Consider the following 16,418-nt stretch of genomic DNA (forward strand, 5'->3'; position numbering starts at 1 on the left):
GTGGTCTCTCTCTGCTGCTTTCCTGTGAGTGAGTGTAACCACACACTCGCTTTGGTCCAACAATGTATTAAATATTGCTTGCAGCTTGGGAGTTATCCTGGACTCACAGCTGCTCCTGGATGCCCAGGTGTCAGCTGTGGCCAGGAGCGCCTTTGCCCAGCTTCGGCTGGTGCGCCAGCTACAGCCATACTTGCCTCAGTCAGAATTGGCCACGGTGGTCCATGCCATCAAGATTAGACTATTGCAACACACTCTACATGGGGCTGCCCTTGAAGACGGTCCGGAAGTTGCAGCTAGTGCAGAATGTGGCGGCTTGTGTGGTTGCTGGAGGTCGGCGGTTTGACTCTGTCACGTCGCTGCTCCAGCGACTACACTGGCTGCTCATTCGTTTCCAGGCCCAATTCAAGGTGCTGGTTTTGACCTTTCTAAACGGCTTGGGACCAGCGTATTTGAGAGATCACCTTCTTCCATATAGTCCGACCTGTCCTTTTCGGTCATCAGGATGGGCCCTGTTGGCTGTGCCACAATTGAAAGAGGTGAAGGGGATGGCGGCCAGATCAGGGATCCGGGCTTTCTCAGTGGTGGCTCCTATACTGTGGAATTCCCTCCCATTTGAGGTTCGAAGGCCTGAAGACTTTCTTATTTCAGAAAGCATTTGATGCCTGATAGAGGGCATGATGGCTGCTTTTTAAATAATTGCTTTAACACTGCTGGCCTTGCTGTTTTATTATTTATATTATTATTGTATTTTATAATTTTATGTATTTTATGGTTTTTAAGTGCTGTTAGCTGCCTTGGGTGTCCTTTGGGGAGAAAGGCTGATTACAAGTCCAATAAATAAAATAATAAATAAATATATAAATATATAAAATATAGAGGCAATAAAAAGTAATTAATAACCACAGCATCTATCTGATCTTAATAACCATCTATCTATAAGGTTAACCAGGTTACAGCACAATCCTATCTTGTGCTGGCATGCAGGAGGCCTGAGCTGTATCCAGTGCAAGGTTGGGGCAAGGAGTGGCTCAGCTAGAGGCAAGGGGAAACTCTTGGTAAGCCACCACAGCCCCAATGGGTCTCTTCAGATCTGCACCACCCATGGAGAATGGAGCAGCTTGGAGCCACTCCACACTGCTTGGGGAACGGGGTTGGGATCCGGCATAACTACCGGGTCCCAGCCCTGCCTCCCACACCCCGCCCAACCGCCCCCTGGAACACCCTTCCCCTGCCCCAGAATGCCTCCCTCCCACCTCCTCCCCACCCTCCCCAGATGCCTGTGTCAGCCAAGCTCAGCCAACACAACCTTCACTCCCCAGCTCGGTGCAGAGGCTGGATGCAGCCTCCGTGGGCCAGTGTGTGTCCCTGTGCAGGCCCAGCCGACACACAAGGAGGTGAGAACGTGCTTTATGGCATGTTTGCAAACCTCCTGGGCCGGCGCAAGGATATAATACCTATGGATATTATAAATCTGGATTTTCAGAAGCCGTTTGACACAGTCCCTCACCAAAGGCTGCTGAGGAAACTCCTTAGTCAGGGGAATTAGATAGTCTTCCAAGTCGTGAAGACCAGAAGAGATTGTGAAGAGCCCCAGAAGGATCTCATCAAACAGGGAGAAAGGGTAGCAAAATAGCAGATGTGTTTCAATGTAAGTAAATGTAAAGTCAAGCACATTGGGGCAAAGAATCAGAAGTTTACATATAGGCTAAACTGGGTTCTGAACTGTCTGCGACAGAACAGGAGAGAGATCTTGGGGTGCCGGTGGACAGCTTGATGAAAGTGTTGACCCAATGCGCGGGGCAGTGAAGAAGGCTAATTCCATACTTGGGATCATTAGAAAAGATATTGAGAATAAAACGGCTAATATTATAATGCCAGTGAATAAATCGATGGTAAGGCCACACCCAGTGGTGTAGCTAATGATTGTGTAGCCCAGTGCCAAGCTCAAAATGTTGCCCTGGAAGTGATGTCACAACTGGCAGTGACATCAGGCCTGGGTTTTTTAAAAAGTGAAAAGTGGGAGGAAACCACTTCCTCCCCCCAGCAGCTCACCACCCATTTGCTCTGCTGCCTCCCCCAGTCAATGGCGTAGCTAAGGCATCTATCTGCTACCTGGGGTCAAAGAAGATTTTGTAGAGCCCCTGCATGATAAAATCAAATTTAATTAAGTAAATAAAGAAAAAGTTATTAATTCCATGCTTTATCATAATAACATCTCATTGGCACTTAGAACAATCAGTTTCATAGGTCAGTTTGGAGTTAAGCAAATCTACTTTTTGTTCCAAAAGACAGTTGTGTTTTAATTCTCTGGTTAATTGGCCATACCTTTTGATAGAATAATGATATTCCAATGCGGTTTATTTCATTGAATTCTGCATTAAATTACCTTTCCAATGATATATAACATGATGGTATTATTCATACATACCAAGATTTTCACAGTTTTGCCCACTAGCAACTGCTACCCCCCGCACCGCCTTAGCTACGCCACTGGCCACACTTGGAGTATTGTGTCCAGTTCTGGTCACCACATCTCAAAAAGGATATAGTGGAAATGGAAAAGGTGCAGAAGAGAGCAGTCAAAATGATTACTGGGCCGGGGCACCTCTCTTACAAGGAAAGGCTACAGTGTTTGGGGCTCTTCAGTCTAGAAAAGAGATGCCTGAGGGGGGACATGATTGAGACATACAAAATTATGCAGGAAATGGATAGAATGGATAAAGAGATGCTCTTTTCCCTCTCACATAACACCAGAACCAGGGGGCACCCACTAAAATTGAGTGCTGGAAGAGTTAGGACAGACAAATATTTGTCTGTCCTAACAGTTAGGACGGGAAAATATTTCTTTATCCAGCGTGTAATTAGTCTGTGGAACTCCTTGCTACAGGAAATAGTGATGGCATCTTGCCTAGATGCCTTTAAGAGGGGATTGAACAAATTTCTGGAGGAAAAGTACGTTACAGGTTACAAGTCATGATAGCTATGTGCAAGCTCCTGGTTTTAGAGGTAGGCTACATCAGGGTACTAGATGAAGATTCGGACACCAGGACACAGATTGTGTCTTGTTGACTTGTGTGCTCCCTGAACCATTTGGTGGGCCACTGTGAGATACAAGAAGCTGGACTAGATGGACCTTTGACCTGATCTAGCAGGGCTCTTCTTATGTTTTTATTGAGACATACAAAATTATGCATGGGAAAGATAAAGTAGATAGAGAGATGCTCTTTACACTCTCACATATCACCAGAACCAGGGGATATCCACTAAAATTGAGTGTTGGGAGAGTTAGGACAGACAAAAGAAAATATTTCTTTACTCAGCGTGTGATTGGTCTTTGAAACTCCTTGCCACAGGATGTGGTGATGGCATCTGGCTTGGACACCTTTAAAAGGGGATAGGACAAGTTTCTGGAAGAAAAATCCATTACGGGTTACAAGCCATTATGCGTATGTGCAACCTCCTGATTTTAGAAATGGGCTATGTCAGAATGCCAGATGCAAGGGAGGGCACCAGGAGGCAGGTCTCTTGTTATCTGGTGTGCTCCCTGGGGCATTTGGCAGGCCGCTGTGAGATAGTAAGAAACGAATTTTAAAGGGGTGCATTTTTCCCCTTCTCCAGGCATCAGCACATTCCTTCTTATTTGCAGTGGCCATTCGTGTTGAGTCAAATCTGTGTATAAAAAATCCAAGTATAACAAGGTTGGACCTGTATGATGTACATGACAGACATCATGGAACATTTATTCAAGGCCACAGGAAAGCCCTTATTTATTTATTTTTAAAGATTTATACCCTGTTTCATTCTCAAATAGTCTCTTGGGAACTAACAGTATATCTTAAAATAAGAACATAAGAACAGCCCCGCAGGATCAGGTCATAGGCAGCTTCCTGTATCTCACAGCGGCCCATCAAATGCCCTAGGGAGCACACCAGATAAAATACAACAAAGTATTAAAAATATCATAAAAACAACACCTCAGAGAAGCAAGAGCAAAACCAGAAACTAAACATAACCCCGAAAAACCTGAGAGAACAGGTACAGGTTGACAGCCCAATCCTATGCATGTCTACTCAGAAGTAAGTCCCATTAGTGTCAACAGGGCTTACTCCCAGGAAAGTGTGGATAGGATTGGGCTGTGAGTCTCATTTTTCGGGAGGGTTCCCTTCCAAGCACTCAAGTGGATGGCAAAAAACGAACTATAGCAAATCAATTTAAAAAACAAAGTCTCTTTGTTCTGGTAGTTTAAAAACAGCCTTGCTGACCTCTGTAATGCACACAGAGGCAATCAATGTCTCTTCAGGCACTTAGGCTTCACTAGGAGGCAGCAATCCCTCCTTTCACCAGGAGCCCCAGCAAGGGGGAAAGAATGGAGAAGGTGATAATCGCTGCCATTTAGCCTTCTTTCACATGCTGGGGGGGGGGAAGGGAGGAGTGAAGCCTGCAGAGAGAATGATTGATGGATTGTCAGCCAGCTGCCCTCTCTAGCATTATTAAACAACTGTTTTCCTTTAATTTAAAAGGCCCTTCTCATCAGCTTTGAGATAGAAAATATGTGGATACTTAGGTTATACCTGTAATCACTTGCATGACTGTCTCTCTGCAACAGTAAAAAGCAGTTTTTTAAACTGTGATTTTAAAGGGGTGCATTTTCCCCTTCTCCAGGGATCAGCACATTCCTTCCCATTTGCAGGGGCTATTCTTGTTGAGTCAAATCCGTGTATAAAAAATCCGTAGAGTCATATGGTAGAAGGCAGTCCTTCAGGTAGCCCTTACCTGGGAATGCTTATCATGTACTCCTGTTCATGTTTAAATGCACTTAGCACAGTAAAAATTACTTCCTGAAGTGGTGGGTAGCGAGCCGGAGCACAGTGGGTCGCAATCTGGGTCCTTCTAGCCACCCTTGCTCTGGTTCAGCTACAAATAGGAACCATTACAGAAGCCCCATTACTTACTGGAACCTCTAGAGCAGTGGTTCTCAAACTGGTGGGTCACTATCCACCAGTTTGTGTAACACTTCCCCCGTCCCTTTAAGGGGTGGGGGAAGGGGAGGGAGGCAGCAACGCAATCCCCAGGATCGCATCGTGAAGGGGGGCGAGGGGAGTGCTTGTCCCTTACTTCACATGATGCTGGGCTGCAGCAGGTGCAGGCAGCCCTTCACAGCGCTCCCCTTCCGTTTTGCAGGAGGTGCTTTGTGCCCCCTTCTTTTGCAGGTTCCAAGCATCGGGGAGCGCTGTGAAGGGCTGCCTGCACCTCCTGCAGCCTGCTGCAGCCCAACATCACGCAAAGTAAGGCAAAAGCCCCCCCTTGCCCCCCTTCGCAACGCGATCCTAGGGTTCGCGTTGCTGCCCTAGCCCTTCCCACACAAGAACTTACTGAGGGAGTAAAGCTCCCTCAAAGTTTGAGAAACCCTGCTCTAGAGACCTCTTCTGGCCCATCGACCCACTCTACAGGGTGCTGCAGGCCTCAGAATGACCCTCAGAAACCTCTGTAAGCCTTTTCCAGTTTTTGGAAGCCACTTCTGATTTGCTTCCAAAAACTGGAAGTGGCTTATGGAGGCTTCTGAGGACCTTTCTGAGGCCCGCAGAGCCCTATAGAGTGGGTCACCAGGCCAGGAGAGGCCTCTAGTACCATCAGGAGCATTGCAACCCACCACAGAGGATGAAGTGGGTTACAGTGCTGAAACTTTGAAAATCCCTGACTAATCCCTGACCCTCTCAGATGTTACATTAGCATGCACCCTAGTGGTGAATCCATCTAGCATAATCACTTTAAGATGCAAATGAGCACTGGCTCTCTGAGCACTGGCACTGGTCTCTAGAATACACAGTATCAACTACATGATAGTGTAAATAGTTTTAAGCTGAAATATATATGGAAGGTATTTAGGGAGCAAATGAAGAGTTTTTAAACTTAACCAAAGCAACACCTATTGGAACAAATAGGGGTATGACTGGCAAGGAACTATGGTCAGGAATTCTTGATGGTAATTAAGATTTTAAATATCATTTATTAAAATATTAGATTCAGAATTGTTCGGCATCAGGAAGCATTTCTTTAAAAGTGTGTTAAATCACTCCTAACCAGGCTACTGATGTCACTGAATTGGCTTATGCATAAAACAAAGGTATGACTTGGCATTACAAGAATGAACTCTTCTCTCCTTCCTTCCCTCCTTCTCTCATGCAGCCCATTTAAATTAGTTACAGATTGGTTTGATCAAACCTTAATTTGCTGCTTTATCCGAACTGGCAAACAATGGTTTGCTTTTGTCCATCACATCAGGGTTATGGGTTAAAGGTCCAAAGCAATTAGGTGACAAAGAGCACAAGCCTAACCCACTTTCCAGCACCAACATAAGGGCAGTGCAGCACCTAGGAAAGGGAACAAACATTCCCTTACTTTGAGGAGGCCTCCGTGAGTGCCACTGAACTGCAGGATGCAGCAACATCCCATTGGCACCACTATGCCAGTCCTGGGAAGTTGGTTAGGATTTGGGCCAAAGGCTGCAATCCTGAGCACATTTAGGCAGCTGCATCCTATTGTTTTAAACAGGATTTAAGCAGCAGAACTATGAGCAGGACTGCATCCAAAAATAGCACTTGTCTTGCTGATACAAACTGGAATGTGTCACAACAGATCTACACCTGGTGCAACAATAATTTAAATGTTACTCTACAGAACTGTAAACTGTTTATACACTCAGCATGCTTTAATCCTCATCTCAAGATGCATCTGATAAAATCATGGTGTAAAATATCAAGACCAAGTGTATAAATTTTTCTATAATCGGTTCTAAAGTCCACAGGGATGTTACATAAAATCAGAATCTTTTGCTTCCTCAAGCTGACAAGAACTCACAAAAGAAGCCAAGAAGCAATTGTTCAGTGGTTTTCTTTCCATTTCATGCTTTGTGACCGATAATCTACATGAGTTCAGATTTTAAACTTTTAACATCCTATCCTGTATTGAATTCTTTCCACTGAACAGCTATTTCTGCAATGTTAAAAACTTCCAGGAAACATCAATGCCTTTGACAAATCAGACAACAATGAAACTGTCTGCACACAACAACATGTTTTTGCTCATATCTCAATTTGGTCACAAGAAAAGGCAAAAGTGACAGTTATCAGTGTTAACTTCCTTTGTTGCTGTTACGGAAATATTCCAACCTGTTTCACTCCTCTTCATAAACAATAACAGCACACAAACCAAAAAAACATCAGTCCCAATCTCTTCTGGGGAAGGGGTTCTAGAAAGTACACACGGACCTTAGAACATAAGAACATAAGAACAGCCCCACTGGATCAGGCCATAGGCCCATCTAGTCCAGCTTCCTGCATCTCACAGCGGCCCACCAAATGCCCCAGGGAGCACACCAGATAACAAGAGACCTCATCCTGGTGCTCTCCCCTACATCTGGCATTCTGACTTAACCCATTCCTAAAATCAGGAGGTTGCGCATACACATCATGGCTTGTACCCCATAATGGATTTTTCCTCCAGAAACTCATCCAATCCCCTTTTAAAGGCGTCTAGGCTAGACGCCAGCACCACATCCTGTGGCAAGGAGTTCCACAGACTGACCACACGCTGAGTAAAGAAATATTTTCTTTTGTCTGTCCTAACCCGCCCAACACTCAATTTTAGTGGATGTCCCCTGGTTCTGGTATTATGTGAGAGTGTAAAGAGCATCTCCCTATCCACTCTGTCCATCCCCTGCATAATTTTGTATGTCTCAATCATGTCCCCCCTCAGGCGTCTCTTTTCTAGGCTGAAGAGGCCCAAACGACGTAGCCTTTCCTCATAAGGAAGGTGCCCCAGCCCCGTAATCATCTTAGTCGCTCTCTTTTGCACCTTTTCCATTTCCACTATGTCTTTTTTGAGATGCGGCGACCAGAACTGGACACAATACTCCAGGTGTGGCCTTACCATCGATTTGTACAACGGCATTATAATACTAGCCGTTTTGTTCTCAATACCCTTCCTAATGATCCCAAGCATAGAATTGGCCTTCTTCACTGCCGCCGCACATTGGGTCGACACTTTCATCGACCTGTCCACCACCACCCCAAGATCTCTCTCCTGATCTGTCACAGACAGCTCAGAACCCATCAGCCTATATCTAAAGTTTTGATTTGAAACCTTCTTTGGGTTTGGGGTGGCCACCAGTGCACACATGGAACAAGGGCTTCTTCATTCATTTCTATGAAGAGGCAGCCTGTTAATCCTCTATCCTTTGTTAAGCCTGTTGCAAAGGGCCAACTATTCTCAACTTTCAGTGTTTTTCACAGCAGAAAGTACCCCTGCTAACTAGGCAAAGAGACACCTTTTAAAGTAGTGCCCTCTTATATTCAGCAGGGAGAGAGCAACTGTCCCTCTTCACCCTAACATGGTGTCTTTCCCAGTGGCTGTTGCTGGGAAGAAGTTGGTGGGAATAAAATATGGCTGTATTTTTTTTAGGGGTGTGAGCCCTTTGGAGACAGGGAATCATTTATTGATTTCTTTCTATGTAAACTGCTTTGTGAATTACTATGTTGAAAAGTGATATTCTTTATATAAAAAAGATACTTGATCTTACAGAATCTGGGCCATAGGCCTGAACATGATACAGATAGGGTTGTGTGCTATTTTCAGGAAGTGCAGGGGGCTGCAGAGGGAAGGAAAGAACTCCTCTGTTGCCCTTTGAGCTCCCTGAAATCCTGTTCCTGAGAGTCTAGAATGAATTGATTTTGATATTTTAACAAGTCTTCGAAGTTGTAACTGTGGTTTGGCTTTCCAAGATAGCTCACCTTGTTTGCAATCCATTTCTCTGGATGTTCTTCCCGGAAGTGTTTGAGTCCATAACTGGATTGACCATATTTACTTGCTCTTTGGATTGATGGAACGTACTTATCAGGGATGTTGTATGAAAATGGCAGAAATCTGAAAGGTGAAATACATATATCTTTATTTTATCATTCTACTACTACAAGTCAGGTAAATCACAAGAAACCAGTATAAAATATGGGAAGCATTTATCCCTGTATTTTGTGTACAAAATTTTGTATAGCTATTTTGTGTAGCTATAATCTATCAATGTTGCTATACAGCTAATGAATGCATTTTCAAAGAAGTTCTCACTTCACTTTGCTCCTATGACTTCCATTCTGCGTAATATGGTGGAAAGTAAATTACACATTTATTAAGATATCTTAATCTTGCTCCCTCCCAAACAGAGGGGGGTACAAACACCCTACAATCACCCTAAATACAAACAATAAGAGTAAAACATAATTAAGAAGCAAAAACAAAACAAATACAAGCAAAAAGCAAAGCAGTAATACAAAATGAAAACTGATTTTTAAATGAAATTTTATTCTCTCAATGGAAACAACAGAGGTGTGGCCTGTTTTATGAGTAAATTATTCTTTGAGGCACAAAGAGAATAAAATTGGCACTGAATTTACTGGAGGCAGTGTAAAAATGTTTCTGGGACTCCTAGCAGGAGTCTTTTTCCCCCCACAGAGCTTCTAGGGTAGCATAGGGGCCAGATGCACACAAGGGGGAGAGGGTGTGAACAAGGCAGGAATGATGGCACTTAACCATCACCCAGGCAGCACCCAAAGACTTGCAATGCCCACCACTAGTTGAGACCCCTACACACTCCCTGGTTGCTCTGGCTACCACCTGGCCAACATTCCAAGCAGCACATGCCAGCAAGGATCAGTTGGTGCCTCACCCTCTCCCTTCTCCTTTCCATCCCTACCATGCACTTCCAGCCCAGCCTGCCTAAGTTCCTCTTCAGTTCCTCCAATTTTCAGGGAGGGTGAATAGCCAAACCAGAGAGGAAGGAGGACCACAGTAGCCAGCTCCCTTCTCTGCCCACACTGGCCTCCTCTGCCTGCAAGCCGGATAATTTCGGGTGTCAGGCCTGATCTGGCCCATGAGCTTTAAGTTGCCTATCCATGCCCTAGCGTAACAATAGGAGCTCCCCTCACCAATCTGCATCCTGAGGCAACTGCCTCATAGATTGGCCAGCATACTGTGTACTTTCAAAGTGGGAGAGGCCTGTGGTCACTATTTCTCAACCTAAGCCACATCATAAGTCTGTTGTGAAGTATGGTGGCGGTGAACCAGCCCCCACCAGCCTGGTCTCCTTGAAGGAAAAGTGATAATAAAGTACAATAAACAAATAATTGAGACTTATATTGAGGTGGCAACTCCTAGAACCCTTGAGCTAGCATGGCTTGCATCACTTCTGCTATACTTTGGTCTATCTTACTGTTCATCTCCCAAGCACTGGGAAGTTGTATCAGGGATCATGGGAGGGTCCAGAGCTTAGCTTGGTGGGCTGTTTCAATTATCCATGGATGCAGGGGACGTACGGACGGACATGCCCACTAATGTGTTTTTGAGACGGAAGTGAAAATGGTCTTGCTTAACAGAATCTCTATAACTATAAGCATACAAACTTACAGTAATGTTCAGGCTGCCTCTCAACAGCCTGGATACTTGAAAAAAACTAGATCAGAAATTAACTGCTTCCTGTTAACCTTGATCTAATTTTTTTTATGTGTCTACGCTGCCAGGAGGCCCCTGAACAGCTTGCTTGCTTATAGTGACCCTGTTAAGAAAGATCATTTTTGCTTTGGTAAGTCTCAAGAGCCCAATCCTATGCATATCTACTCAGAAGTAAGTTCTGTGATAGTCTATGGGGCTTACTCCCAGGTAAGTGTGGATAGAATTGCAGCCAAAAGCACATTAATGGGTACTTGGGAGGGGGCGCGTGGGGGTTGCTGCAGAGATAGGCAACCCCCGTAACCAGGGTTTCTGTATCCACAGGGGGTTCATGGAATGGACCCCCTGCAGATATGGGGGCACACTATAGGATTGCATTATAAGATAAATTCTTGCTAAAAGAAGAAACACAATGGCCTGCTGAGGAATAAAAAAGGTTGCCACAATACTGTAGTGAGCACATAAGGATAATTATATGTACCCATGTCTTCCCTGGGAACAGATGCATTTATGAAAAAAAATCTTTAAAAAGAGAATGTTTTTCAAAGGACTAACAATAATAAGATTTTAATTGCTGTGTACAACTTTTGCAAGGGTGCCTAAAAAAATTAGTCTTCTTATTTTAACTAACTTGCTAAATTCCAATTTAAAAACCCTTTACTGGAAGAATTTAATATTTTATCAACAGTAAATTATATCAATAAACTTTCCTTGTGGAGAAACAAATTGGTCTTTATTAGCATCTGGCCACTCAAATTGCCCATAAAGAATTCTAAAACCAAGGGCTCTTGAAAATTAACAAAACAAAAGCACAGAAGTAGCAGAGCTTTAAATTATACAAAGCTACAGAAGCATGTATATACTCATGGGACAGGTGGCTCTCATATAAGACAGATTATAGCACTTCCAGGGCTAATTTGCACATGGGATGGACATCACACACACACAAAATTAATGTGGCCCCAATGTCCCTGAGTATACATAGGAGGTGCTGAAAGCCGGCTGCTCCACTTACAGTTTTTATCACTTCTGAATTGCATTTTAATAGTACATTTTTCTTTTGTTCAGACATGAAAGAAAATTGGCTTTCTCTGGGGATTGGACGATGACTGAAATGACAAGGCTGGTAGCTTAGGAATTTGCCCATGAATGCATGGAATGCATGGTAGCCTTAATATTCAGAACAAGGTATTTAAAAAAAAAAGTATCTGTATAATAAGAAAAGCATTCTAAACATGTTATAAAACATAAAAGACAATGAACCTGGCTTACTCTGTTGGAGAAGCATAGGAGGATTCCTTGGAAGTATTACTTGTAGAAGTAAAGGTTACTTTTATATTCCAGAACAACCAATGCATTTTTAAAATAAAAACAAGATGGCAATAACCAGAATGGAAACATATCATGCACATGTTTGGAGAAAGTGAGGGATTTCATGATCTAATTATATTTTGTGAGTCACATTAAGCTATATAATTAACTTGAATGTGGATTCAGAACGATCCTTACAGCCTTGATCATTGGGCAAATACTGACAAGACATAGTTCAGCTGAGACAAATGTAAAGTACTGCACACAACTACCGAAAAAAAAATCAGAAGCAAAAAAAAAACAGAATGGGCGAGACCTGGCTGGGCAGCTGTGTGTGCAAGAGGTTTCAGAAATGACACATGCCCCACCAACAACAACGCTACCTGTACTTCCAAGCACTGAAAAAGTCTCTACTGCCCAGAGAAGCATGGCAAAAAATAGTTTTAAAACAAGGATTTTTAAAAGCTTTGTTACTGGCACAATGAGCACTCTGGATTGCACGCTCATTTATAGATGGTATGTGTCCAGAGATCCCTGAAAAGCTACAGAGACTTGGTGGCAATTATGGTTTGGTGTGTTGCTAAAGATGTTTCAGTTATGCAAGTAGGGGCACAATCCAAACTGCACTTTGGGCCAGCGCAAGTCCCTTGCGCCAGCCCAGGAGGGTTGCAAATGTGCTGCAAGGCACACTTGTGCCTCCTTGAGGCTGGGCTGCTGCAGGGACACATGCTGGCCAGTGGAGGCTGAATCCAGCCTCCGCATTGACTTGACAGGGGAGGTTTGCATCGACTGAGCTTGGCCAACGCAAGGGTCTGGGGAGAGTGGGGAGGAGGCAGGGAGGAGGTGTTCCAGGGTGAGGGGTGGGTGATTGGAGCGTAAGTGGGTGGGGAGTGGGAGGCATTGCTGGGACCCAGGAGATATGCCAGATCCTTGCCCCTATTCCTGAGCAGTGCGGAGCGGAGCAGCTGCAAGCCGTTCCACGCTCCTTGGACTTTTGCCACCTCTTTGCATGGCATAAGTCTGAGGAGACCCACTGGGGCTGTGATGGCTTACCCAGGGGTAAGGGGAAGAGTTTCGCTGTAGGAAAGGAAACTGGGAAAGGGAAACATAGTGGGTCAAGGCTGAGTAACTTGTGATCCACCAAGCTGAGTAAAGCCCACATGTGATATGTTTGTGGTCTTCCAATAGTGCTTCGCAACCTCCCTATTTCTGCAGTTCCAGGCAGATAGCAAAACAGGACGTTTATTGAGGCCCCTTGGTGGACTACCATACCTGGCCAGTGTTCAGCTTTGAATAACAAGTTGTATAAGTCAACTCTACATGGAACTGTGATGAGTCCTGCAAATCTCTTAAGGGAAATACAGTGCAGGATAAGAATAATATGGATTTATGTTTTAGTAGTAAAATGGTAAACCTGAGGAAGTAAAATAGTAGTAAAACCTGAGGAAGACAGCAGGAAGGTTTTGAATCAGGACATCAACACTAAGGCTCCAGCACCTTGCTTCCTGCACTATTAGTACTCTGGTTCTTTGGCAACTCTGACAAACTAAGTTCAAAGTTATCATCTAGACAGCAGTACCAACCTGTCTGAACATTATCAGCTGATCCCTCAGGCCAATCCTGATTTACTAGACCCTATCAAGCCTAGGTCTCATTCCTTGCTTCTCTGCCTGATCAATCTTGTCTTGAGAGCTCTGCTAACACATCTGCTACCTCCTATATCGGACTTCCTCAGATTGGGACTTTCACCCAACTTGACCTTATGCCTGCTCCTGGTCCTTCAACCCCAGTAGCGCAACTTTGTATCTCAATCAATGTGTGACCTGAGCTACGTTCTTGTCTCTGGCCCCAATCTGCCTCCTCCAGAATTAGCCTTTCTGGTTCTGACCAAATCCCTATCTGTGGCCCTTTGAACCTTGATTCTCTGGAATTAAACCTTGCCTGTTTTGAACTCTGCCCCTGTCTTTGGCCCCACTTTCTGACTACTGGTCAGCTTCTCTGGGTCTCTGTACTCAACAGTCTAGATCAGACCTCTCTTGGCCCCTGAAAACCAGGCATATACACTATACCATACAGTATATGTGATTTCTGAAAGTACCTCTTCCTTTCAGTCCAAGAGATGAGCATAATTAATGGTTTTCTTTATCCAGTTCCCCTGTGCTAGACATAATTTGATGCATAATGATTGCATGCAAATAAAGAAACAAATATCTAGCTGGGTCATACCTAAGGTAATGTATTTCAATAAGTCATATCTGAGAATCACTGTTTAAATATCTCATGCAGTAATATATATCCAAAATGCCAATTTTTGTATACTATACATATGTTTTCTGATATAAAACTAAGTATCATTGGGTTGTTTTGGTTTTAATCCCAGTTTGCAGTATTAGTAAAAGCATCACACAAAATGCTAGCCTCGTACTTGCATAAAGCAAAAGTAACGGAGACCTCTTCTTTGCAGACAAATTCTAGAACTTCTTAATTATATACAGACTTATTATCTATATCCCCAGTGTTATAAAGTACCAGAACTTCATTAGAAAAATTAAGCTGGAAAAATGAAGGCACCACTTTGTAAATTTCCACTGGAAATTAGCTAGAAGAGGCAGAGGAATACTGGATCAAAAGAGGGTAATCATGCTTAACTGTGCCCTAGAGCACCCGCATGTATAATACGATTTGCACAGTAACTACCTCTCCTATTACTGGTTGTTTGGAGTATTCTGTGTTAATGGGGTTAGCTAATTTAGTATTTTAACTTAAAAAGGCTCTGCTGATTAATAAATGTTGCACACTGTGCTAGTAATTAAAATAAATGGAAGAGTTACAAATAGAAGTTGAATTGTTAAGAAAACATTATCTGAAAATATATGATAATCCCTGTTTATCATAATACAATAATAGTCCAGAAAATATGCAAATTGCTAAAGTTGCAAAGCAAATGAAAAACTGGACATAACTTGAAAAAAGTTTTAGATGTGATAGATTTGTAAGACATAACATTCAGTGTCCATTTTCACAACAACTGTCTGTTGCTCTTCAAACTTGCAAATAAATACACAATCCAAACTTCAACCATTCCAATTGAATCAGGGCAGGGCAAGACAGGGCACATTCTTCCATATAGAGATTAGAAACAGTGAAGGCAAACATTTCTGTGTTTATGGTTCCCAGGACTGATGTGTGTATCAGCAACCGGGGATGTCTGTGCAGTTTCCTACACTGGACTGAGAACTATGTCCAGAGTACTTTAGCACCATTGATCACCCATTTTGGATGCCTGGTGGATGAAATCCTAGCCCTCGCTTTCTGCTTCTTCTCCAAAGTCCCAAAATCCACCAATCACTGTAGGCACTTGCTCCTTGAAACAGGTAATCAATGCTGTCAAAGCTGACAGTGTCAACAATCTTTGTGGCTGATAAGCATGACATACACATACAGCAGCAAGTGAGCAGGCCATCTCCCTCTGAATCTTTGGCCACTGTAGGGAGATTGAAAACAAAATTCCTTCTTTGCTCTTTAGTCATAAATGGGAAATAATACAAAGCTAAATCATGGGTTTGGTACTTCCTCAGCACAGCACAAGTCATTACTATATGTTTATTTCATAGCACAATCCTAACGGAGCCCTCAGAAATCGCTATCCTGGCTTAGTGTGTTACAAACATGCCATAAAGCATGTTTGCAACTACTCAAGAGCATGCAGCTTTGATGGAAAGGCTTGTGCAAGCCTGCTGGCGCTGCAGAAAGATCTCTGGCCACCAGTGGAGATGAGTTACTCCTCGGCAGAAGCAGTACTGCTGAAAGGGAGTCCGGTGTGAAAATTGGGCTCTACATACCTTGAAAATATGACTAAGGTTTGCATATTTTCTCTTTGTCATTTGAAGATAATGAGTTCCTACATTAGAATAAAATGCTTATTTATGGCCATCATCTGTTTAATGACCACTTCCTGCTTAAAGATGTCACTTCTGGTCCTCAGACTGCTATTTGGCTCTCTGTATGAAATGTGTTTGACACTCCTGAACTAAGCTATAGATCAGGGGTCTCCAAACTTTTTGGCCAGAGGGCTGCATCAAATATCTGGCATGGTGTGGAAGGCTGGAAAAAAAATTTAAATATAAAATTTAAATAAATAAATTAGAGATGGAACTTAGATGAATGAATGAATGAATGAATGGGCTCATTCATTCAACCTCTCTGGCCCTCACAACACCCTCCAGACACAATCAGAGCACAGTTCTGGTCATGTTCAGTTGAGTGGGCCAGAGGCTTTCAGGGGACAAGAGGTTGGCTGCGGGCCGTAAAGAGGCTTGCTGCGGGCTGCATCTGCCCCCCAGGCTGGGGTTTGGAGACCCCTGCTACAGATGAACAGCAAAAAGTCACAGTGCCAAGAAACAAGATGGAGTTGAGAAAGCCTGTGCACATTTGGAATAGTGGGTCATTGGCAACAGAATGGTTTTGAAGGAAGAGTTGATGGAGGTCTCTCTTGGCCATAAAGTGCCTGATTTGCGTGACCAAGAAGGCTTAATGGCTTATCATCTAGAGCTGCTAACCAAACTACAGGTAGTCTTATTATAGAATAAATAACCCACTCTACAAATCAA

At 43.5% G+C, this 16,418-nt stretch overlaps 1 protein-coding gene across 2 annotated transcripts in view; it reads right to left on the bottom strand.

Moving 5' to 3' along the window:
* The window catches only part of SPATA17 (spermatogenesis associated 17), a 115,294-nt gene that overhangs the window by 23,670 nt on the left and 75,206 nt on the right, over positions 1-16,418 (bottom strand). For both annotated transcript variants that reach the window (XM_066611708.1, XM_066611707.1), the window contains one exon: positions 8,790-8,922. In XM_066611708.1, coding sequence (XP_066467805.1) covers positions 8,790-8,922 — 133 coding nt within the window. The remainder of the gene's footprint in view (positions 1-8,789; positions 8,923-16,418) is intronic.

Source organism: Tiliqua scincoides, chromosome 1, assembly GCF_035046505.1.
Source record: "Tiliqua scincoides isolate rTilSci1 chromosome 1, rTilSci1.hap2, whole genome shotgun sequence".
NCBI lineage: Eukaryota > Metazoa > Chordata > Lepidosauria > Squamata > Scincidae > Tiliqua > Tiliqua scincoides.